The sequence below is a fragment of the Ostrinia furnacalis genome, unplaced genomic scaffold (assembly GCF_004193835.3).
Source record: "Ostrinia furnacalis isolate ACB-3 unplaced genomic scaffold, ASM419383v2 OfSCF3149, whole genome shotgun sequence".
Taxonomy (NCBI): Eukaryota; Metazoa; Arthropoda; class Insecta; order Lepidoptera; family Crambidae; genus Ostrinia; species Ostrinia furnacalis.
Window position 1 is genome coordinate 364,784 of NW_021133388.1, and position 24,134 is coordinate 388,917.

At 38.6% G+C, this 24,134-nt stretch overlaps 1 protein-coding gene across 7 annotated transcripts in view; it reads left to right on the forward strand.

Moving 5' to 3' along the window:
- Nucleotides 1-24,134, forward strand: part of LOC114357420 (pyruvate dehydrogenase phosphatase regulatory subunit, mitochondrial) — a 36,630-nt gene that overhangs the window by 5,390 nt on the left and 7,106 nt on the right. For 3 of the 7 annotated variants that reach the window (XM_028311020.1, XM_028311016.1, XM_028311015.1), the window contains exons 3-12: nucleotides 149-312; nucleotides 622-755; nucleotides 1,720-1,822; nucleotides 5,780-5,881; nucleotides 9,293-9,465; nucleotides 13,877-14,018; nucleotides 14,383-14,433; nucleotides 20,968-21,117; nucleotides 23,135-23,295; nucleotides 23,918-24,066. In XM_028311020.1, coding sequence (XP_028166821.1) covers nucleotides 149-312; nucleotides 622-755; nucleotides 1,720-1,822; nucleotides 5,780-5,881; nucleotides 9,293-9,465; nucleotides 13,877-14,018; nucleotides 14,383-14,433; nucleotides 20,968-21,117; nucleotides 23,135-23,295; nucleotides 23,918-24,066 — 1,329 coding nt within the window. Of the gene's footprint in view, nucleotides 1-144; nucleotides 313-621; nucleotides 756-1,719; nucleotides 1,823-5,779; nucleotides 5,882-9,292; nucleotides 9,466-13,876; nucleotides 14,070-14,382; nucleotides 14,434-20,967; nucleotides 21,118-23,134; nucleotides 23,296-23,917; nucleotides 24,067-24,134 lie in introns of all 7 variants that reach the window. The other 4 variants (XM_028311018.1, XM_028311017.1, XM_028311021.1 and 1 more) reach the window with 3 other exon arrangements.

Genomic DNA, 24,134 nt, shown 5'->3' on the forward strand with positions numbered 1-24,134 from the left:
ATATCTGGACAAAAAACTCTCTCAATGCATTAAGCCCGATCTTTCGTTGTCTAACGGTCTCCAACTTCGCGTATTTCGATCAGCCATACCATTCGAAGAATCGTTCAAACCTATCAAAAATCAACCAATCGTAATTTCTCTCAGATAGCTCATGGGGCATTCCATGTGAGTTGGTCACGCCGAAACGCTGCCAGGAGATATGGCCCATGCTGAACGTAGACGACATCTTAGGCGGCCTATGGATACCAAACGATGGGGTGGGAGATCCTCACCTCTTCTGCATGTCTCTGCTGAAAGAAGCGGTGGAAAATGGTACGTAATACTTTTGAGATACAGGATATTTCGATTGGCCAGTCCGGCCTGCCAAATAGTTTAATTTCCAGACTAGATCTAACGAAGCATAAAATTTGGATGTGGTACAGTCAGCGAAAAATACTTTGTAACATTCAAAATATCCCAAAAGTTCGCAACACGTCTTTGTTACGGTTGTCTTATCAACTTTTTGGGCGCTTTGCATGTGACGAACTATTTGACGCTGACTACGTAGATACTATTTTTGTTGGTCGTTGAATATTGCAAGTATTGTTGAACAACGATTAACTCTTTTGTTTTTTGTAACAGGAGTGGGAGTGATGGAAAACTGCTCAATCACCAAAGTATTGTCAAAAGACGATCGCGTTTGCGGCGTGGAGACGACGGCAGGGGCCATCGAGTGCGAATACTTCGTTAACTGCGCAGGCTTTTGGGCCAGACAGGTAAGTCTATATTTAGAGGTGTAATTTAAGGTATCCGATTTAATTAGCGGCCTCCGCGCTCGATAGAAAATCTGTTACATCTATAGAAGCTATAAACATCGTCAGATCTATCTCGTGACTTGCAGGTAACAGAAGTTTGATTGTTTTGTTTATTCTGTAAGATAAGATTAGGTATTGTCACTTTACTACGCTCGACGGAGTTATAGAAATCTCGCCCTTATGAAGCTGCATCGTCGGATCTTGTCTAGGCGCCTTTTTCCGTTCGGAAAGACGATGTAGTGCGTTTCAAAAGGAAAATGGTCGCTGCAATTATGCATCTTATTCGCTTTCAAAAAGTTAACCGCCCATCACCGATGCTACATGTACGACCAATAATAATATTTTATATGTGGACTGCCATGGTATGGTGCTTAGTTAGCATATAGGTTCATAATTTTAACTCGGTAAATAGAATGTCTACGTACATTTATATTTATCTTCTTATAATAATTTTCACTTGGTGAGATAGCACCTGTATCACATCTCCAAAGCAATGACATTCAATCACAAATATTTCATTTTTATATTTCAAATTGGTATTACAAGGTTTTAAACTTTACTTCATTCACTCTATTTCCGATTGGATTTTTATATAGCCGCATATCGAAAGGTATGTTTTTCACTTTTTCATCTCCCCCGTTTATTACTGACTAGCAGCCCGCCCGGCTTCGCACGGTTGCAATGACATTTTTAGGCTTTTCTCCTCTATAATGTATGTTTTATAAACCTTCCTCTTGGGAAGAAAACTGCTTCAAAATTTGTTGCGTAGTTTTTTAAAGATCTAAGCATAAATAGGGACAGACAGACAGGAAAGCGGCTTTGTTTTATAATATGTAGTGATAGTGAGGTACGCTTAACATAATCGATCACTCAAATGCAAAGAGACATACAAAAACATTATTATTTATCACATTTCTTTTTGTAGGTGGGTCAACTCAGCAATCCACAAGTAAAAGTACCACTCTTGCCATGTGAACATTATTACCTGCACACAAAGCCGATAGAGAACTTAGATCCTATGACACCAGGTAAGTTGATCAAAATATCAAAACTTGAAGTGTTTTAAGCCGCGTTTTCACTAGGAGACATTTGTCCCGCGACTCTGTCGCCCGACACGAAATTCACGTGTCCCGCGCGATGTCGCCCGACGTCGCTTGCGACATCTACGGGTCGCGAGATTTGTCGCGGAGTGACATACTGTTCACTACTGGCTAGTGTAAACAAGTCATATGTCGAGGGACAAAGTTGCAGAGACAAACTACGTTAATGTCGGACGACTTATCTCCGCGACATGTCCCGTAGTGAAAACGTGGCTTTAAGGCTTGGTATTTCTGCTAAAGTAGGTATTTCGCGCTGTCAAAATCTGCGCGCGCAATTCTTCGCCGAAGACAGCGCGCCAAAGAGCTCCCGCCACAATTTCCAGCTACACAGTATAGAAAAATACGCAGTTGGTTAGGTTAGGTTGACTTCCTTCCCTTCAAGCGTCACACTCACAACACTTTGTAATACAAATCCCATCAAAAACAATACTTGTCAAAAAAAACCAAGTCTCGCAACTCAGTTGTTCTACGGTANTCCTTATTTTTGTGATTCACGTTAAACACGAATAAATAAAGCTTAATTAATTCTCATTTACTTCCGTAAACGATTTTGGGAATAACAAATATAATTTTAATTTTAAGATAATTATCATTTACTTATGCAGACTACTCATTACGACTCAGTAAAGTGAGCGTTCATATCATTTTCAGTAAAAACGAATCATGATTGTGAAAACTATAATTTCAGATTTCGTGTAAATACAATTAGGTACACCATTTTCTATATACAGTGTGAGTCACGTTAAAGTGTACATATGAAAATAGATGAAACTAGACCTATTTTTATCGACAAAAAAGAGGTAAAAAAAATTTTGAGATTTTTTTTTAATTTTTTATAGAATTTTTTTTCTTCAAATTACTTATTGTAAAGAAAACGTAATAACTTTTAAACTAAGCGGTATATCCTGATAAAATAAAAACAGTAATAATGCTAAATAACAGGCGATACTAAAAAAATACATAGAATACACAAAAAATGCCAACAAACAATAAAAAATGATACTTTTTGAAAAAAATCTGCTTAAAAATTCGTGTTTTTTTGGTTATTTTATAAATTTCTCCAAAAAATGCCGCTATAACCGGTGGTTTTTATTACTTTGTATCAATTTCTATCGTATTATNTCGAATAAAATATAAAATATAACTGCAGAACTAAACACGGTTCAAAGTGGCCGTGGCGTCGCCCGATCTTCTAAAAGTTCTGCGCTGGCTTAAAGAATTTTAAGATTACGTCATCCAACCTATCGGTAGGCCCTTGGGAGCTTGAGCGATTGGAAAAACATTTTATGATAATTTATTCTTAGTAGCGATTATTTAGAGCTTGGATAATAAATTATAGTTGTTGCAATTCACGAAGCTTTGCATGTGGTTAATAACATTAATCAGTAAACGCATTAATTTTGTTCAGTCTCTTTGTTTATTAATAAATAAAAATATCATACTAAAATTGCAGAAACATTTTGAAAATTATAAATAACTTGAAAAAATCGAACTGCCTAAGGCGGGAATTGAACCCACGACCTTCCGCTTGCCGGGCGACTGCTCTTCCAACTGAGCTACTTAGACACTGGATGAACCTGTCGAAATTTTCAAGTTTGAGATGCGACTCTTAACGCTAAAAATTAAATAACTTTGCAGAAACATATTTGTTTGTATTGGTCTGGGTGTTTTCTATCTATAATATGTATGACGTATGTACGAGGTTCTGTATCGAAAATTACTATGAGCATCACACTCGGTTACCTGCATACCTCTGTGCACTCATGGGAGTTCAAGCAGAGGTCCCTAGAGTTTGAATTTGAGCTTTGTTTATAGTCAATACGAAGCAGACTGATGGGAAACTGCACTGTCTTGAATTCGAAAGGGAAATTTGACGGTGTTAGGGGAATTCTAGGAATAAATACAGTCTCCTCATTGAGATTGAGACATTTCAATTTGAGATTTCACTTGACATTGAACACAATCTGACATGGAGTTTTCAAACACTTGTAAAAATAAAAAGTAATTAAATCAAAGGCACTAAGTAGTATTGATATCAACTTCGAAGAAAAATGACTGCCAAAATTACTTTCTACCCGTTCCACACGTCTTTCATGAATTATATTAAGGAATTGTTAAGCTAAATTTCAAGTAGATTGAACCAAGGAATCACTTTGCCCCCTTTTAAGCGGAGGAAAGCCCAGCTTTCGGCTTTTTGTTGGCAAAACTATAGAAGAACTTAGATGACACACGTAACTCCACTACTCACTAGGTTCTCTCTAGTGTTTTGGCCGCAAACAAGGAGCTTTATTTTTCTTCCTAAAGATATGATATCGTACTCTTAACGCTAAAAATTAAATAATGAAACAAAGTTAAAAGTCAAAGTATTCGTATGTTTTCATATTTTAGTTTTTCCTTGATTCATACACCAAACACTACTTATATTCCAAATTTGAAGCTTCTAGGTCTGCTAGAAGTACCTTAGAATTTTGATGATCGGTGAGTCAGTCAGTCAGTGAGTGACAAAATTAAGAAACTTTGACCCGTTATAATTCTTAAACTACTGTATGACGTGCGTAAATATTCATTCGGGGGAAGCCGTGAAACGCCATCTATCAACATGATATCTAACGGGGGTAAAACGAGGTCGCAGTCGAAGTCGCGGGCGGCCGCTACTTTATAATAGGTAGCTTTCCCTCCGCAACCTTATTGGTATTCCATGTATGTGTCTTTTAACTGATTTCTGTTAAACATTTCATGTAAAATTTGTCCAGTTATAACTCAATTTACATGTGCATCTGTAAACAAGGGTTCATGTTCTCCAGCCCAGATGCCGAGTAAACAGAATCGTCTTTCAGTGACGTACAGCTGCCCCTATATTAGACCCACTGATCTAATTTTTTATTGTTTATTTGTATCAGTGTGCTCTTCTAAAGAGTGTAAGACGATTGTATGTGGGTACTATTAAAATGTAATTTTAACTCATTGGTTTTGTCTCATATTTTGAGGAATGTACTATGTATCATGAGTAGAGTCTTCGTTTAAAAGGATGCAAACGATTTAAATTTCAATAGGTAGACAAAATTGATAATTCTTAATTATCAAAAATTTTAGCTTTCTCCAGTAACACTGATATTTTTATACTGTGACTCATCAAAGTCATCATTGTCAAAAATATTGACAAATCGCGAACTGTCACGGCCAAAAAACTGACACGCGTCCGTCCTCCGTAAGCGCCACCGCGCGACTGATTGAGATTGTCCAAGCCGTCATGGACGATTTTTTCCACATTTTTTAACATAGTAACTAAATAAGACGCAATATAAAAATTTCATCCGTTAAAAGCCCTCAAGTTATTTCTGAACTTTAGTTTAGTAAAAGATTTAGAATCTCAAATCGCTTATTTTAAAAATAAAACCATAAATAGAAAACGAATAGAGGTAACTTTGGGAATTTATTTTATCGAGTCAACTTCATCAAATCGTGTTTCCATCCGTTAATAGCCCTAGAAAATATCCTCAACTATGCCCAATAAAAATCTTAGCCTTTAATTTTAATGTTTAGTACCTCAAAAATGAAAAATGAAAACCTCATTTTCGCCATTTTCTCTGCTACCCGGCCTTAAGCTCGGTTACCACCAATGCGGAGCGGAGGAGAAGTGTCGGGCGGGGCCGTCAATTTTTTCTATAGAATTCGAGCTGTGCGGAGACAAGAAGTGGAAATAATGAAATCTGATTGGTTATTCCACACACTTCTCTGCTCATCTCCGCTTTGGTGGAAACCCAGCCTTAAGTCAGGGCTACATTTAAAGTTTCGGCCATACCAACGCGTTCAGCCTGTATTTTGAATTTACTGTTTAATGATGTCAAATACCCAATTTATAAGTAAAACTTTACTTTGTCGTAGTGGTCCGCGATCCAGACGGATACATTTACCTGCGGGAAAGAGATGGCTGTATATTGGCTGGAGGTTTCGAGCCGGTGGCCAAGCCGGTGTACGAAGAAGAAAGTAAGTATGCCAGATATAAATTGATTTATTTATTTTGTCCTTGTAATCGCCATAATCATTTCAGCCACAGGACGTCCACTGTCTGAACTTCGGCCTCCCCTAATGATTTGCCTTTTGGTAGCGGCCTGCGTCCAGCGCCTTGTCCTTGTAAAACAAATATAAACTACACAGATACAGATATTGACAGACAGGTTGAAAGAATATTAATTTTTAAGATATTTTATGAATGTTTAAGTTTCAAGCTAAAGCAGCTAGCGCGAACCGAGATAACCAATGTTGGCGTACTTACCTAAAGTGTATCTTTCATATTTTCAAATAACAAAATAGGTACATAATACTACTAGAAACTCTAAGAAGTATTCAAATGTATTTCACGGAATAGGAAATATGGTTGAGAGTAAAAACATAATATAACGCAAAATGCGAGTTACTAAAGTTATAATAATTGACCTGAGGAGTAATAAACTACGTCACTTTAGCCATGATGTAAGATTAATAAGATTATCAATTATTATTTCTCCCCTTACTACTTCCATAATTAAGCAAAATTATTGTTATTTTTATTTTGAGATTAAGCAAAAGCCTTGCTCTGCGATTTTGCTCTTTTATTTTACTTATTCTTTTGTTTTATTTGGCAAAGGCATTTGTTCTGTTTGTTCAATATTATTTGACTTTTGTTTTGTTATTTCCTTTGTTGTTTTTATTTATTCAATGTTTTTTTTATAATTTGCGTTGTTCCATTTGTTTTTATTTCTGATTGCGTTGTTGTTTTTACTGTGCATTGCAATATTGACTTTATTTTAATCCCTCCTTTGTTCTTCTTTTATTTGCGAATTTCGTGCTTATTATCTACCCAGTAAAATTACATGTCGTCTTTTGCGCCCACTTAGAAACGGTTTTTACAACCTTTTAACTTGTTATGAACGGTGACCATAGAAGCTGTGACGAAAATGTAACTTTCGAATTTGGGCTTTTTAGATTTGTCTCGAGATCCTATCCTACTAATATTATAAAGGCGAAAGTTTGGATGCTAGATGTTTGTTGCTCTCACGAAAAAATTTAAATGGATTTTGTTGAAACTTGACAGTATTATCTATCTACACTAATATTATAAAGAGGAAAACTTTGTTTGTTTGTTTGTTTGTTTGTTTGTTTGTTTGTTTGTTTGTTTAGTTGTAATGGATAGGCTCAAAAACTACTGGACCGATTTTAAAAATTCTTTCACCATTCGAAAGCTACATAACTCACGAGTAACATAGGCTAAATTTTATTTTGGAAAAAAGTAGGGTCCCGTAAAATATTTGGGATTTTCATAAGACGTGGAAAAGCGCCATCTATCGTCATTGGTTAAAATCTTCTTGCGCCTGACAAAAATTTTTGAGGTACCTAAATATTCATGAAGGCAAAGCTGTCAAACGCCATCTATCGACATCATTAGTAAATTAGTAACTAAATATTACATGTACTATGAATAACGCTGTTCGTAAATAATATTGAAAATTTAATAAATAAAAATATTTTATGTATTTGAACCATTCTCTGTATGTACCTATTTGAATCATTCACTGTGTTTGAACGAGCAAATCAAAGTGTTAATTAGTGACTTTTTACAAACTTCCTTGCAAATTCTTATTAAGTGCCGCCATCTACCGAGATGAATATTAGGGTACGGTTCAGCGGCGGACAAATGGGATGGGCGCGTGGGCGATTGTAGTTAAATAGGATAAGAATTACTTCGTTTTTGTTTTCTGTATGTAATTTGTTAATTTTTTGGTAGGGTCTTTATTTTAATTACTTAGGTTGGTAGGTACTTACTTATTTGATTTTAATGATAATTACTATAGGTACGTATAATTTTAGTAGAAAGAAAGGTCATTGAATGACTAAGTGACTCACTCACTCATCACGAAGTCTCAGAAACTACAAGTCTCAAAAGAGTTCTCATAGGGGTTAATGGTCTATTCCACCTGGCTTTGATCACCAAGATGATCAAAGTGGACTCCAGTTAAATAATTTTTTTTTAGTGTTCATTGATCACCTATAAATAAATCATGGTAGCAGGGAAGCGCTGGATGCAGGCCGCTTCCAATCGATCAACATGGAAAGCATTGGGGGAGGCCTATGTTCAGCAGTGGACGTCCTATGGCTGAAATGGTGGTGGTGGTGGTGGTATATATACTGAAAATGTATCATTAGAAATCAACTACGGGGGCTAAGGAGATAACAGGAGGGTAGGAAGTTTATATTATGAAAGTCCTATGTGTTTAAAGTAAGAGAGTTGAAATTTAAAATGTATGCGCTATAGATGCTAAGAGCGGATTTTACGAAACTCCACCCCTAATGGAGTAAAACGAGGTCCACGCGTACGAAGTCGCGGGCGGCCGCTAGTCTATATATATAAAAGAAAGTCGTGTTAGTTACTTCGCTTATAACTCAAGAACGGCTGAACCGATTTAGCTGAAAATTGTCAGGGAGGTAGTTTAGAGCCAGGAGAAGGACATAGGATACTTTTTATCCCGTTCGAAATTAAAAAAAAAGTCTGCTTATTTATTGCCATTAAGGCGGAACAAAGTTCGCCGGGTCAGCTAGTTGTTTATAACCCAGATTAACATAGGCTATAATTTATGACGATATGTGACAAATAAATTTAAATAAATAAATAAGACGTGTCTAAAAAGCGCCATCTATCGTCATTGGTTAAAGTCTACAGCGCTGGACAAACTACTGTTTTTGACGTTCGTAAATATTCATACGGGGGAAGCCGTGAAACGCCATCTATCAACATGAATCTAACGGGGGTATAATGAGGTCCACGCGTACGAAGTCGCGGGCGGCCGCTAGTCTGATGATAAAGCCGGATAGAAGCTTGCTTTTAAAAATACACGGGTCATCACAAAAATCGACCCTCCCGCGACAAGCACTTTCAAACGTATGCATCCCCACTTCCCACTAATATTCATTTGATTAAAGGAAAGGTTTTTACCCCAAAAATGTGTCTGTAGAAGAATCCAGAGTCACTTCTTTAAAAAATAGATAGTTACGCTTGAGCCAACTTTTATGGCTATAAAACTGTTAACTTAAGTTGGGATTAATCGCTATCAGTCTGTTAAAGAGGACACGTGAGATCATTATTTGGTTTTATAACCATAAAAATTGGTCTAATTGATCCCAGAGGTGAGCCCAAAGTGAGGTCTTTTTTCAAGTCACATTTATTGTATTATGTTAATCGTTTAAGCGTTTATTAAGCAATTAAATGTGTTTTTCTTTAAGGATATTTATTGGGCTTTCAAATAACACCAATATTGTTGGGGCACCATGGATTGTGTCAGTAGAAACGAGTTTTCCTGTAAAACGTAGGTGGGCCGAGTTTTGTGATGACCAGTATATTTTAATTTAATTTCTGTTTTGTAGTAACATCTGCGTCTCAGCGCTGCGTGCCGGAAGACTGGGATCACTTCCACGTGTTACTGCAGCAGCTGTTGAAGCGAGTGCCGGGGATGAGTCAGGCCGTGCTGCACCGCCTTTGCAACGGACTCGAGGCATTCTCTCCAGACTGCAAGTGGATCGTCGGGGAAGCGCCAGAGGTAATCATCTTGATAAGTCATAGAATAGGAGTTATACAGGGTGTGGTTTTGTAAAACAACTTTAGAAAGTAATTACAAGAAAAATGTATATAAATTTTTAATGATTACTTTATTAGTAAAAACCTTGTTCAAATGTCTCCTAAAATTTACGAGACGGCGCTTGTTACCACCCGCACCACCCCCGCGTACCCCGCTACACTACCGACTGTAGCTGGTGACCGATAGCTCGCCAAAATACCATTCTCCTGATTTCATGGAATTTTCAATGAAAATTCAAGATACTTTTTTTAATTCTTTTTGCCATCAGTGTCGTGTATACCACCCCTGAAACAAAACCACAACCTGTAGATAGATAAATAAATAAATATCCTTGGACATTTTACACTGCGCTTCTAGTCCCAAACTAAGCAAAGCTTGTACTATGGGCACTAGACAACGTTAGATATAGATGAGATAGATATTTCCACCCACGAAGACGCGCCCCACCATTCTTCCGCTCATGTTTGAGTGTTATCGGTACGCGCTAAATTATCAATGGGTGTACACGCACACTACAATAATGACGCTCGGATTGCTCGGATCAAACTCCCTGCTCCCCGCGCTTCCCTCGAAAAAAAATTGGTGGGGCGCGTCTTCCTGGATGAAACGATCTATACAGAGTAAGACCGTCATACATGAAGAAGCTAGTGTCGACAGCTTCAAGCTCTAACTGCATAACACACTTAGTCCAGTCATTTAAGCTTAAATTAGGTAAGAATCTCGGAATTAGAGATACCCAGCTGTAAGTCTGTAAATACTTGTATATTGACACCCTAAAAGTTGTCTCAAAACCTACATATGGTAGGGTGTAAGCAACTATTAAATTTTAAGGTCAAAGGTCACAAAAGTCGGTTTTTTGCGCTTTTTTTGGAAATATCTCATTTCCTATGGGTTTTTTGCTATTTGTATTTATTATCAATATTGTAGAATACTAAATTCTCTACAAATTTTGTTTAAAAACTTTTTTTATACGGTGAACCGTTTTCGAGATAGAGGGCGGAGAGCGCGCGGTCACTGCATCACTTCAGGTCTACTTAAGCGGTTTAGATTTTTCATACAAAAGGATTTTCCCGCTAATTCCTGTGGGAATTTCGGGAATTCCTTGTTGTAACTAAGCTTTGAGTTTACTAAGGTACCTACATGCCAAATTTCAAGCGTCTAACTTCCGTTAAGCGTTTAGATTTTTCATACAAAAGGATTTTCCCGCTAATTCCTGTTCCCGTGGGAATTCCTAAGTATACTATAACCTGCCCAGGTGTATGAAGAATAATTGTACCAAGTTTCGTTAAAATCCGTCGAGTAGTTTTTGTTTCTATAAGGAACATACAGACGGACAGAATTCTATACATGAAATATATTTTCAAAATAACTATCAGGGGGTGATTAGTGATCGATACTGATGCCAAAAATGCAATCAGTAAAATTTTTGTCTGTCTGTCTGTCCGTCTGTATGTTCCTTATAGAAACAAAAACTACTCGACGGATTTTAACGAAACTTGGTACAATTATTCTTCATACACCTGGGCAGGTTATAGTTTACTTAGGAATTCCCACGGGAACAGGAATTAGCGGGAAAATCCTTTTGTATGAAAAATCTAAACGCTTAACGGAAGTTAGACGCTTGAAATTTGGCATGTAGGTACCTTAGTAAACTCAAAGCTTAGTTACAACAAGGAATTCCCGAAATTCCCACAGGAATTAGCGGGAAAATCCTTTTGTATGAAAAATCTAAACCGCTTAAGTAGACCTGAAGTGATGCAGTGACCGCGCGCTCTCCGCCCTCTATCTCGAAAACGGTTCACCGTATAAAAAAAGTTTTTAAACAAAATTTGTAGAGAATTTAGTATTCTACAATATTGATAATAAATACAAATAGCAAAAAACCCACAGGAAATGAGATATTTCTAAAAAAAGCGCAAAAAACCGATTTTTGTGACCGTTGACCTTGAAATTTAATAGTTGCTTACACCCTACCATATGTAGGTTTTGAGACAACTTTTAGGGTGTCAATATACACGTATTTACAGACTTACAGCTGGGTATCTCGAATTCCGAGGTGAACTTACTATAATGACTGGACTAACTATAGAGTATAGACCTTCATTATGTACACACTTAATACTTTGATTACTCGAGCGAGAAAATATCAGAGGTTTGGTACTTTGATCTTTAAAAAAAACTGCCAATAAAATAGTCATAGATTAGGTAGTGACAGAGTAGTTAGCTAACTTTATTACTGGAGCCTTAGAATATTTTTTGACACAGGTAAACGCCACTTTGATCTTTATAAAAACTGCCAAAACATACCTCTCAAGCACCACCTAGTTAGAATAGCGAGCCTAAACTGCCAGTTTGATAACCAATAAAGTTATAATGAATGTGTAATAATAATTGAACTGTATTTTAAGATGTTCAATAAGTTATTTATTAGCCATAGAATAGATTATACAAACAGAATCTTGATGAACAGTTCTGTTAATTGCCTAAAATTTGTATGACGTGTTAAATTGCGGGTTATCACCACGCTTATTAGAATGCTTTTAGGTTTTAAGCATAGTAAAATAAAATTGCATTACTGGTTTCTGTGTTATTATTAATACGTATGGTACAATTTGATAATTTTCGTTGTTGTATGTTGAGGATTTAACCCTTGAGATGTCCTGCAGCTTTACTGATCGCCGTTTACCGGAGTCCCTGTGCTACTTGTCAGGCAGTTGCAAATAGACAATTACTGCCCTAGTTCTCATGTGAGCGAATCCGAGATTGAACATCCGACGGGATGAATCTATCTTACGTACTAGTCTTTAGGTCCATTCTCGTATAATGATTAGTCGTAGATTATGATTGACTTGGTCGTGGCTCAATTTGGTTCGGAAACACCTCGTTTGCTGGATCATTGATATTCCTACCAAGTTACTTTATTTGTTCTGGTGCATCCAAGACGCAGTTGCTTTTTGTGGAGCATCGTGTCCAGACGTTAGTGGACGTCATCCAGAAAAAGTTATTTGTAGTTTGTACAGTCAGCGTCAAACGGTTCGTGACACCCAAAGTAGCCAAAAAGATCGCAACACGTCTTTGTTACAATTGGAATAAGGTTGTGCTGTCACGAATTATTTGACGCTGACTGTATAATACTGCCATCTGGGTTTATTCTGTCGTGGTAGAGTCGAGAAGAAGTCGAAAATTAACGCAGCTACAAATCTTATAGTTATCATATTGCAAAATTTTGCTTCACAAAAAGTATCTGCGGTGTGGAAGACTTGACGAATTGAAACTGTGAGTTAAGTCTTTGGCACGGGTAGGCGAAATATGTATATTCACATTGCATGTGCTAGTTGTTAGCTGTGTGCCCCGTGATCCGCCTGCACACAGGGCCCACGGCTAACGGGTTGTCAAATCCACGAATTTGAAGGAAAATTATATCGAAGAAACCGACGAGCAGATATTAATTTCTGATGGAAGTCAAAAAGAAGATAATAGAAAAGAATACACAATACGCAATAGAACTCGACGGGCAGAAGGAAATTCATGGAAGAATATGTTCACTGTTGGAAGAAGAATTAAGAAGACTCAAGATCTTGGGCCACAATATCCTCGCAGCGTTTGATTTCACGGATTTGGCGTCAATATTGGCTAAATTCGTGTCATCGGACGTTGTGCGGATACTTGCCGCCGAAGAAAGAAGATTAATGAGGCCGCAGCATCACTATGTAATAAGGGTAAGGGCCGGTTTCACCATTTGCTGATAAAGACCCTGATATTACTGATTACCTATTACGAACTTATCTGTTAGATAAATTACAATTTTTCGTTTCATGAAGGCACTGATCAGCAAAACTTATTTGCTACACAGCAGCAAACTTTTACAATCTGTCATTTTATATAACTGGTAAAACTGGCCCGAGTAGCTTACAAAAAACTGTTAACGGTTTTGATGATGTTAATTGTAGATCAAGCTGGCAGTCATTGCTTGTACTTGCTAAGTAAATAAATCATCAATTCACTGTTTTGGATAAGATATATTTAATTAATAAGTGTGTTTATTAATGTACATAAATATTTTTAATATAAGTAAGGCGTACACTTAGCGCTTCATTTCTGGCAGTTTCTGTGTACATGGTTTATTTCTACTTAAAAATCTTTATGGTAGCGAAATCACAGCCGTGTATTTATTCAGTACTATGTCTATTACTCTCTCATTTTGAAATTATGTGACTGGTTGAACACATTAAAAACGTAATTTGTACTTTGTGTAGTACCTTTGCTGGCCGAAAATATTCCTGAAGGGGCATTCACTGATTCACATCTGTAGAATGTAATTTAGGTTTAGTTGCCCTAGTCGATATTACGAAGGTGTTTGTTCTTCACTCAGATGTTCAACTACCACATCGCCGCCGGAATGAAGACGGTCGGCATTTCAGCCGCCGGCGGCGTGGCGGAAGCGACCGTGGACGAGATAGTCGACGGCTACACGAAGTACGACATGTACGAGTTAGACATCAACCGGTTCCTGGGTCTCCACAACAACAAGCGATTCCTCAGAGACCGGGTTAAGGAGGTGCCAGGTAAGTTTTGCTTCTAGACTAAGTAACACTTTTGACAGACCGTGAAGTGCTTTATGAAGTACATGTCGCTTTTGATAGAACGGGCTACATGAAGTATGATATACACGAGCTGGACATCAACCGGTTCCTGGGTCTCCACAACAACAAGCGATTCCTCAGAGACCGGGTTAAGGAGGTGCCAGGTAAGTTTTGCTTCTGGACTAAGTAACACTTTTGACAGACCGTGAAGTGCTTTATGAAGTACATGTCGCTCTTGATAGAAAGGGCTACACGAAGTACGACATGTACGAGTTAGACGTCAACCGGTTCCTGGGCCTTCACAACAACAAGCGATTCCTCAGAGACCGGGTTAAGGAGGTGCCAGGTAATTTATAAAAGATTTTAAACTTTCGCGTTCCATTTCAATTGCATTTCCATTTTCGTTTAGCCGTGAGTACATAATGTAACTCAGTCTTAAATGTCGTTTTAAGACACGTATTTCTATTTTAGTCTCCCAGGTCTGTTTCAGGAGGAGGAAGTGAATGATTGTTAATTCTTTTGAGAAATAAAGTTCTTAAACCGTTAAGTGCTGTGCATATAGCGTCCTTAGTCTAAGTAACACTCCTAACAGAAAATAAAGGGTTACACGAATTACGACATGTGCGAGCCTGGTAATCAACAAGTTCTTGAGGCTACATAACAAGCGGTTCATCAGAGACCGAGTCAAGGAGGTGCCAGGTAAGTGCTGCGGATATAGCTGCCCCTATACCAACAATAAGTAACATTCCAGGAAAATCGTGAAGGGCTACACAGTTGGACCTAGTGCCTCTTCTCTTAGACTACAGCAGCAGTATTTTTATTGCAGGACCATGTTTTTGTGTACTTATTTCAGTGCTAGAATTCTCACGAGCATCCTGATTGCAGAAAGAGAAAATAATTTGTATAAGTTTTTCATTTCCGTGTTATATTCAAGCAGTTTCCTGATATCTAGGAAAAAGCAGAAAAAAACATGTTTCAAATTTAAATCGACCGTGGATACAAGGTGACAAGTTTTGTTACAACATCGCACTATTTTGAAGTTACTATCCACATTGAGGAAATAAGAACGCTTCCTTACAGCGGAAAATCTGGCCAAAAATTTACAACAGGTTAACCAACGTTTCCGCAGTTCAGTGCCTTAGAGCAGCAGCCCAGAAAGCGAAATATCGTAGGTTCAAAACCACCCAGGAAAGTAGATTTTTTAAAATTTATTATTATAAATGATAAAATCCTAAAAGCACACACATTCCTCTACATTTCATCAAAAATAAAAAATACTTCGGCTAAAACGAACGAACGAACGAACGAAAAAATACGGAGAGTTGTTATTACCCTTTTTATGAGTGTTGAACACCATGTTTATCTTGTAAAAGTGTTGTAATATTTGGAAAAAATAAAGTGACATGCTCAATTCAATCCCGCTTACATCTATTTCTAATGATCTAGATCGCTATCTTTTCACAATAAAGACAGTTCGTTACTCTCGGGACTAACAAAGCCAAGCGTTTTGTGTTCAGTGAAGTGGTAGAACCCACGAAACCTATATCTATAAAAGCGAAAGGTCACTGATAGTCTGACTCACACATCACGAAATCTCAGAAACTACAAGTGCTAGAAGTCTCAAATTTGGCATGGGGGTTCCTTTTAGATTTAGAACGTAGGCGCTCACTAAGACGGGATTATACAAAATTCAACCCTTAAGGGGGTAAAACGGAATCCACGCGTACGAAGTCGCGGGCGGCCGCTAGTGTGGTAATATGTGTAATATAAGAGGCATAGAAGCATTATAAAGATGTTTTACTAAGATCATGTCCGGTTTCAGCTTTTAAAAATAATGAAGTTTTTATCAAAATCTAACCAAGATGGCTGACGATGTTGTCGAGCAGTTTTCGCTACTCCTGTACCTAGTTATGGATTCGGCCAATGAGGATCAGTACTGTTGTAGAAAATTCAATAAAACTAGTATCTACGTTAATCTTTAAGACATAAGAAAGATATATCTTTTTGAATTATCCAAATCGGACTATTACTTACGAAGATATTAAGTAATAAACATAGGCCGTTTTTGCCGCTAAAAGTCAACGTACGCAAGGCCGCGTGACGTCATTATATCCGAATCGAGCGCAGCCGGCGTACTAATGGGATGGAAAATATTTTTTTCCGGCTAAACTATCAGTTTTAGAAAAAAACTTTTAATAACATTTATTCTTCAAAATAACTATTCTACATTCTACCTATCGGCCATTAATTTTTAAAAATAAAAATTGTGAAAAATAAGTATTGCTATGTCCAAAAACCACATTTTCATAGGATTCGATGCAATGCGGAGACGCGGTTGGGGTGAGTGTAACTTAATGATTGTTTGTATTGAACATAATAATACTTAATTAATCATAATTAAAAAATAAATAAATTAAAAAATAATAAATCATACCCAACTTCTGGCCGAGGGGGAAGTCATGCCCAGATAGCTTACTTTATTCTGATGAATAAATGTCATTACAAGTTTTTCTCTAAAACTGATAATTTGGCTAGAAAAAAATATTTTCTATCCACGCAGTACGCCGGCAGCGTTCGGATCGGATATAATGACGTCATCGTCCCCGCGCCGGGCGGTCAGTGAACTTTTTTAGTAATTTGGCCATAACTTCGTCAATTTTTGTCGTAGAACAAAAATTTTTGCACTGTGTATTAAGGATTTCTTAGCCCTATAAATCTGCATTCACAGCTAAAAATCGAAATGATCCTCATTGCGCACACTCGATAACCTAGATTTATGCATGTGTTTATTACAACGATCGGGACCTCAGATCATAGAAGGGAATAGATGTGAAACGGGGGCGTGGCGCGTGTCTCCGCGATATGCCCAGAAACGAACATCGCCCGCGACGCCAGGTTAGTCGCGATTCAGTCGTACTGAGGAAATGTTCTCCGATATTGTTGGATAATGCGTCGTAACGTGCAATAACATAATTTTTTTTTCTATGTTTGTTACGCGATAACTCCGCCAATTATGAACCGATTTGAACAAATCTTTTTTCGGCGTATAGGTAATATCTCAAGGGTGGTCCCATTTAAATTTTATAATAAAAAAAAACAACCCCCAAGGGTGGAAAATTGGGGATGAACTTTTTTATACGCAATATCTCCGCCGATTATAAACCAATTTGAACGATTATTTTTTTGTTGAATAGGTATTATCAAAAGGGTGGTTTCATGCGAATTTGAACAAAATATTTCACCCCCAAGGGTGGAAAATTGGGGATGAACTTTTTTATACGCAATATCTCCTTACACAGTTGAATGTGTGTGTGGGAGCTGTGGTGGGGGAAATGTGGGGACACTGGTTCTCGTTGTAGTTACGCGCGACTTCATATCTATTCTCTTTCTATGATCTGAGATCGGGACGTTGCGATTGCGTAAAGTGCATCCTGCAATAATTGGAAGTAGGGTTGCCAGGTCCAAAAACACAGAAGCCGGACTCGGTGCTTAATTTGGCCGGACATTATACCCTAAAAGCCGGACACGACTTTTTTTGCCATGTCACGTGCAATTAGTATCATGGCTCATGAGTACTAGCAACTATCAGTTTCGAATCGGTAGCCCAACATCATGATACGCGCATGTGTGGTTCGACTGGCGCGGCACCCACATAAAAAGCCTAACAAAATCCGGACAGGCCGGACAAGAGAATTGTTGGCCGGACAAGTCCCTAAAAAGCCAAACATGTCCGGGTAAGCCGGACACCTGGCAACCCTAATTGGAAGGGATGCGTATTGATTTTCCCCGCACCTGTCCTTTGTGTTGTGTCTGGGAGAGGATCTCGGCCATTTCGAGCTGCGGACCGGCGGCGATCGCTCGCAAGTAGTTTATTTTATAGAGCACAATATGTCTATACGGAGCAACAAGTTGAAGAAACGGCAGAGGTAAGTTCCTATAGCTACGTCTACTTTTCTAAAGTATACATTTTGAGCCGTATTCATATGTACAGATACGTTCAGTATGGCCCCTTTGTTCAACCAGATCCAGGGGTGACCTTAGTACTTTTTTGTAACGCGCTAAATTATCCTTTTTAAATATCACACTAATTAAAGATAGGGTGATTGATTTTGTACGTAACGGACTGATCGCTGTATTTATAGAATGCTACTAAGACCTTTTGTCTTTAAAATGTTAAAACGAGTTCTTTCTCATCGTGGCGCATCCTTTTGAAAATTTAGTTATTTAGTACCTAGTTTAGGTTAGTTACTTTGTGTAATATCAAACCAAATAAGTGTATAAATACGAAGCTTTATGAAACTTGTGAACCCATCAACAAGATGTCGGCGGTTTTCAGTATCGATAGTCAGTTAGTGTTGCCATGTTGTAAGCGGCAGGGTGTCAAAACATAACCCTCCTTCTCGCGCAGTCGGGTAAAAAATGATGCGCAGTCATGTTGGGAATTCAGAGAGTGATTTTAAAGAGTGACGCAATTCAAGATGGAACCTGAGCCATATCGACCAATTTGTTGCGAGTATGAAATTCTTGAAAGTTTAGTTGTTTCTTTCTAGTAATGTGGCAACATTGAACCGGGTTACAACAATGTACCAGGCTCGTGCATGTGAAGTGAAGTGAAGTAGTGTGAAGTTGGACATAACAGCGATATGTGATGTCTGTCATCGATCGCATCCATAGGGGGTGGGATAAGCGACTGCCTTCGCACTGGATTTCGTTCGTTTTGCGTCGTCACTCACTTTGTGCTACAATTACTTACGTTAAAAGATGGGAGCTTTACGAAACTTTTTGGACCATCCATAAACAAGATGGCGGCGGTTTTCGGCGGACTTTGGTATAATCGGTTAGTGTTGCCAGATTTTAAACGGCGTATAAAATGGAAAGCGTAATTGCTGCGCAGTCATGTTGGGATTTCAGGAGTGATTTTAAAGTGTGACAGTTCGGTATCCAAGATGGCTTCTGAGCCATGTCGGTCAATTTATTGCGAGTATGAAATTCCCAAAAGTTTGGTAGTTTCTTTCTGGTAGTATGGCAACATTTGAGCGGGTTACTATGTACGAGGCTGTTCTAGGCCATTATCTTGTGTTAGCGCCATCTGTCGTGCGTTGGGCGAAATATAAGCAACTAGTGTGAAGTTGCAGATAACTGCGAAATGTGCGTCATCGCTGGCATCCATGGAGGGTGGGGTTAAGCGACTGCCTTCGCACTGGACTTCGTTCGTTTTTGCGTCGTCACTCATTATTTAACCATTAGTACTAACCAAACTTAAGTACTAGTTTAGTGTTAATGTTTTCGAATAGGAATAGAAAAATTCATTGTTCTTATTACAGGGTCAACTTAACTTTAACTATAGTCTATCCAATATAGCTTGATTAGAATGACAGCTATCAAACGAATGTGACTAGTGCTGGGTATGTTTCGTACGGTTCACATAGATGTATCGATAAGTTTTCGAAAAAATGATATAAAAAATGCACCCAATTTTTCTTCATATCTTTATTCATAAAAATGACAATTATAATTTAAATTTAAAGTCAGTAAAATTTAAAATTCATGTCAAGGGTGTACAACCTAAGTCGTAGTCGTTATCATCAGTGTTCTTCAGTGGTTTTTTCCTCTCGCTAGAGGGCGGTGGGCATCTCTTCTAGAGCAACGGTGCTATGAATACCCAAAAAAATACCGGTGATTGATTTCCAATGTTTGATTATTTAAGAATGAAATGTTGTTTGGTTTTTAATAGTGAACATTTTGAAAAACGTATAACTTGACTTAAATATGTTAAAAAATTAGTTAGAAAAAAATTTAGTTAAATATGTTAAAAAATTAGTTTTAATTTAATATGACATTTGTCGATATGTCCCATCACTAACATTTTTGTAACTCGAGATAACCTTGTAGAGACGTCGTTAATACTCTAGCTTGATTTTTATAATTTCGAATTACTACTTATTGGTGTAATTTAACGCTGCATTTACACGAAATTAACATTTTTATTGGAAGCACTGTCGTCGAAAATATTGTTTGTAGGTCAGACGTGAATTATTTCTTGTCCGCCAATATTTAGCTCTCATTGATCGCTACTACAAAGTTATGTCGTTATTTTTGATGGCAGCTGTCATTCTAATCAAGCTATATTGGATAGACTATAGTATTGTTTACTATTTTTCCATAATTAACAAAGTGTGGCAAGAGAACATTGTTTATTAAGAGGTGCTTCACATCTCAAGTTCGTTTAGTCAAGTTGTTCTTCTCGTTTGCTTTTCCATTATGTACCGGTCAAGAAAACGCCCCTTTGTTATTTTATCAAAGGAACTTTGAGTGATGTTAATTAATTGTATACACACATTAAGCTCGTTTTGAGTTTCCTTTGAGAGGCATCAGACTTGTTACTTTATGTTCTCAAAGAGCACCCCTTTCCTGATTTATATTTGCCCTTTGGTGCTTTTGACTAGTTGAGTACTACGTAGCTTCTGTAAGGTGTACTCACCATGTTGTTTACAGAGTTTAAAATTGAAAGTAAATGTGAGCTTATTTAAGGCTAGGCGCAGACCACCGATTTTTTGATAGTTTAGTCGGGCAGTTAATCAGTATGGGCAATGGGCATGTATGGGATTGATTCTTCATACAAATTAGAATCAGGTCCAATTTTCGGCCGACTAAAAATCGGTGGTTTGCGCCTAGGCTCATAGAGATTTCATAGATCAATACATTCACTTAACATGTTTCACAGTTTGTGTTTATGACGACGGCTGTTATTTAAATGATGTCCATGCTATATTATTATGACCTTAATGATCAAAAAAGAAATACTGATAAACTTTTTGAATATAAACCTCAACACTGCCAAGATAGATCTTATAGTCCAGTGTACTGTATTGTTATGCAGGTGTCCACTATGGCCTGCCGTACCCTTTCCCCGAGTTCGAGACCGGTCGCAACCTACGTTTGTCCCCGATCTACCCGACGCTCAGGGACAATGGCGCTGTCTTCGGCCAAGTGATGGGGTATGAAAGACCCACTTGGTTCGAAACTGTAGGTGAGTAGACCAGGGTTTCCCAATTTTTTTTTGCCAAGAAACCCTAATTGATTATTCTTTTCCTATCGGAACCCCCGTACTACTCCGCCCGCACGTCCTGCCCCTCCCTTGTGCGTAAACAAGTCGGTGCGAGCGAACAACGTCGGTCACGAAACGTGGGATAAATTTTTTTACGGAACCCTTGCGGCCTTTCCACGGAACCCCAGGGTTCCACGGACCACCATTCGGGAACCGCTGGAGTAGACAGACGTATAAAACTTTGGTATGTTTCAACCTATAGCTCCTGGGTCGACCCTGCGCTGCCTGCATCCATTTTAATTAAGTAAGTCAAAAATATGGTGGAGACCATCAGGTAAAAGACTTCCGCTACTGGAAAAGGCCTCACCTAAGGATTTCCACACGGATCCGGATTGGCGCATCCATCCTAATGAATTTCAAATAATGGCGGATAATATCAGGTAAAAAACTTCCACTGTTGGACAAAAGTCTCCCTTGCATTTCCACAATGGCCCTTCTCGCATTTGTGTTTAGTTCAAAATATGGTAGCGACCATCAGGTAAAAGACGTCCACTACTGGAAAAGGCCTCACCTAAGGATTTCCACATTGATCCGGCATGGCGGATCCATCCTAATTAATTTAAAAAAATGGTGGAAAATATCAGTTAAAAGATGTCTACTGTTGGACAAAGGTCTCCCATGCATTTCCGCAATGGCCCGGCCTTCTCGCATTTGTGTTAAGTTCAAAATATGGTGGCGACCATCAGGTAAAAAGGCCTCACCTAAGGATTTCCATATGGATCCAGATTGGCGCATCCATCCTAATTAATTTCAAAATAATGGCAGAGAATGTCAGGTAAAAGACGTCCACTGCTGGACAAAGGTAGACCTTCCCGCATTCGTTTTAATTGAGTTAAACACATTGTTTACACGACGGTCTAAGCTTCTATTGCTGAACAAAATCCTTCGCTAAGGATTTCCACAAAAAGCAATACTGCAGGCATTAATATTATTTCAGTTAAAATGTGGTGGAGACTATAAGGTAAAAGACGCCCATTGCCAGACAAAGGCCTCCATTAAGGATTTCTACAATAAGCAATCCAAATATGGTGGACACCATCAGGTAAAAGACGTCTACTGCTGGACAAAGGTAATTTGCTAAGGATTTCCACAAAGACCAATCCAAATATGGTGGACACCATCAGGTAAAAGATGCTTACTGCTGGATCAAAACCTTTTCTTAGGATTTCCACAATGAGCAATCATTAATTAGCTTTCTGTATTCGTCTTAATTAAAAATATGGTGGAGACCATCAGGTTAAAGCCCTCCACTAAGGATTTTCACAATAAGCAATCCTGCGCTGCCCTCATCCAAACCATCAGGCAAAAAATTTCCATTGCTGGACAAAAGCCTTCGCTAAGGATTTCGACAATGCTGCGCTTCCCGCATTCGTTTTATTTCATTTAAAAATATAGCGGAGACCAGATAAAAGACGTCAGCAAAGGCAAAGGCCTCCACTATGGATTCCTGCAATGCCAATGACCAATCCTGAGCTCTGAGCACTCGTCTTATTTAAGTGGTATGCTAAAAACACGTTGGTCAAATCTTGTACCCCACATGTTAACGCTTTCATTTCCGAAACATGACAGTCCTCTGTTGAAAAAGATACTTATACCTGTCCTCTTTTTTTTACGTGGAAAAAATGCATTAAACTGCATACCGCCGCTGTGGTCATGGCGACGAGTTGTGTGGGGCTCTCCCCGCCAGAAGGGCGGGGCCTACCCACTAAAATAACCACGAATGTCCATCTCTTTGAGCATAGAGGAAGTACCGGTGTAGCGAGGCCTTGACCCGATTTCCGCCTATGCCCAGTTTGTTCACGATTGCAGACCCATCTTTTGACCACGAGGACATCTTTTATGTGGAGCTATTGTGTTCTCCACCATCTTGTATATACATACATCCAAGTGAAGTGTATCAAGCGGTAATTAGAAACTAAAAGCAATTATCTTATACCAGACACGACGAGCGAGCCCCAATCCCCGCGCCCGTTCAAGATAGCGTACACCAAGACGTTCGGCAAGCCGCACTGGTTCGACACTGTTCAGAGGGAGTACTGGGCGTGTAGGGAGGCTGTGGGACTGGCGGACTACTCGTCCTTCACCAAGATCGACTTACAGGTTAGTCAGTATCATAGAGATCTAGACTTAGAGAGATGCCAACCAATGCGCCGAGTTTGAAACCCAGTGTCGCGTTAGAAATTCACACACACAAAGTTATCAAAATAAAAACAATAAGCGACGAGTGTGATGCACGCACACATTCCACTCAGTACGATTATTTGTTCCCATATTAATTAATGTACGTACAGCACCACTACATACGCAGGCCAGTCACGTGCGATTGATTGTATTTTGTTAGTTTGAAATGTGCTCATTATCCACTACGGTATCAGTACTCAACGTGCGAATAATCTTTAGTACTACGCAAGCATGTAAACTATTTATACTTATAACGTCAACTGCATGGCACTTTTCTGTCGCGAGTAATGTAATTCAAAACAAAACTCTTTCTTTCTCTTAACTCCTGGGATAGATTTCAGTGCGCTTCGGTTGACACGTTAGTATGGGCCTGAGGAACAAAATACACTATGGGTTGATTCTCGCCGGACCTATGTCCGATGCATGTAAACACCGTTCATTATAAACCATATTACCACTGCTAAATCAGGTGAAAAAATCGGGCCGTTGTTCGGTCAAAAAATGGATGTTTACAAGCGGCCTTACACACCTAACCTTTCAGTCCAAAGGGCGCGAAGTGGTGGACCTTCTCCAATACCTGTGCTCCAACGACGTGGATGTAGCTCCAGGCAGCATCATCCACACCGGGATGCAGAACGAACGCGGCGGGTACGAGAACGACTGCAGTCTGGCCAGGATATCGGAGAACCAGTAAGTACCACCAGGCCTGTTCATCTCCGCGAGTTTACATCGAAAACAAAACAAGCACGATGGCACCC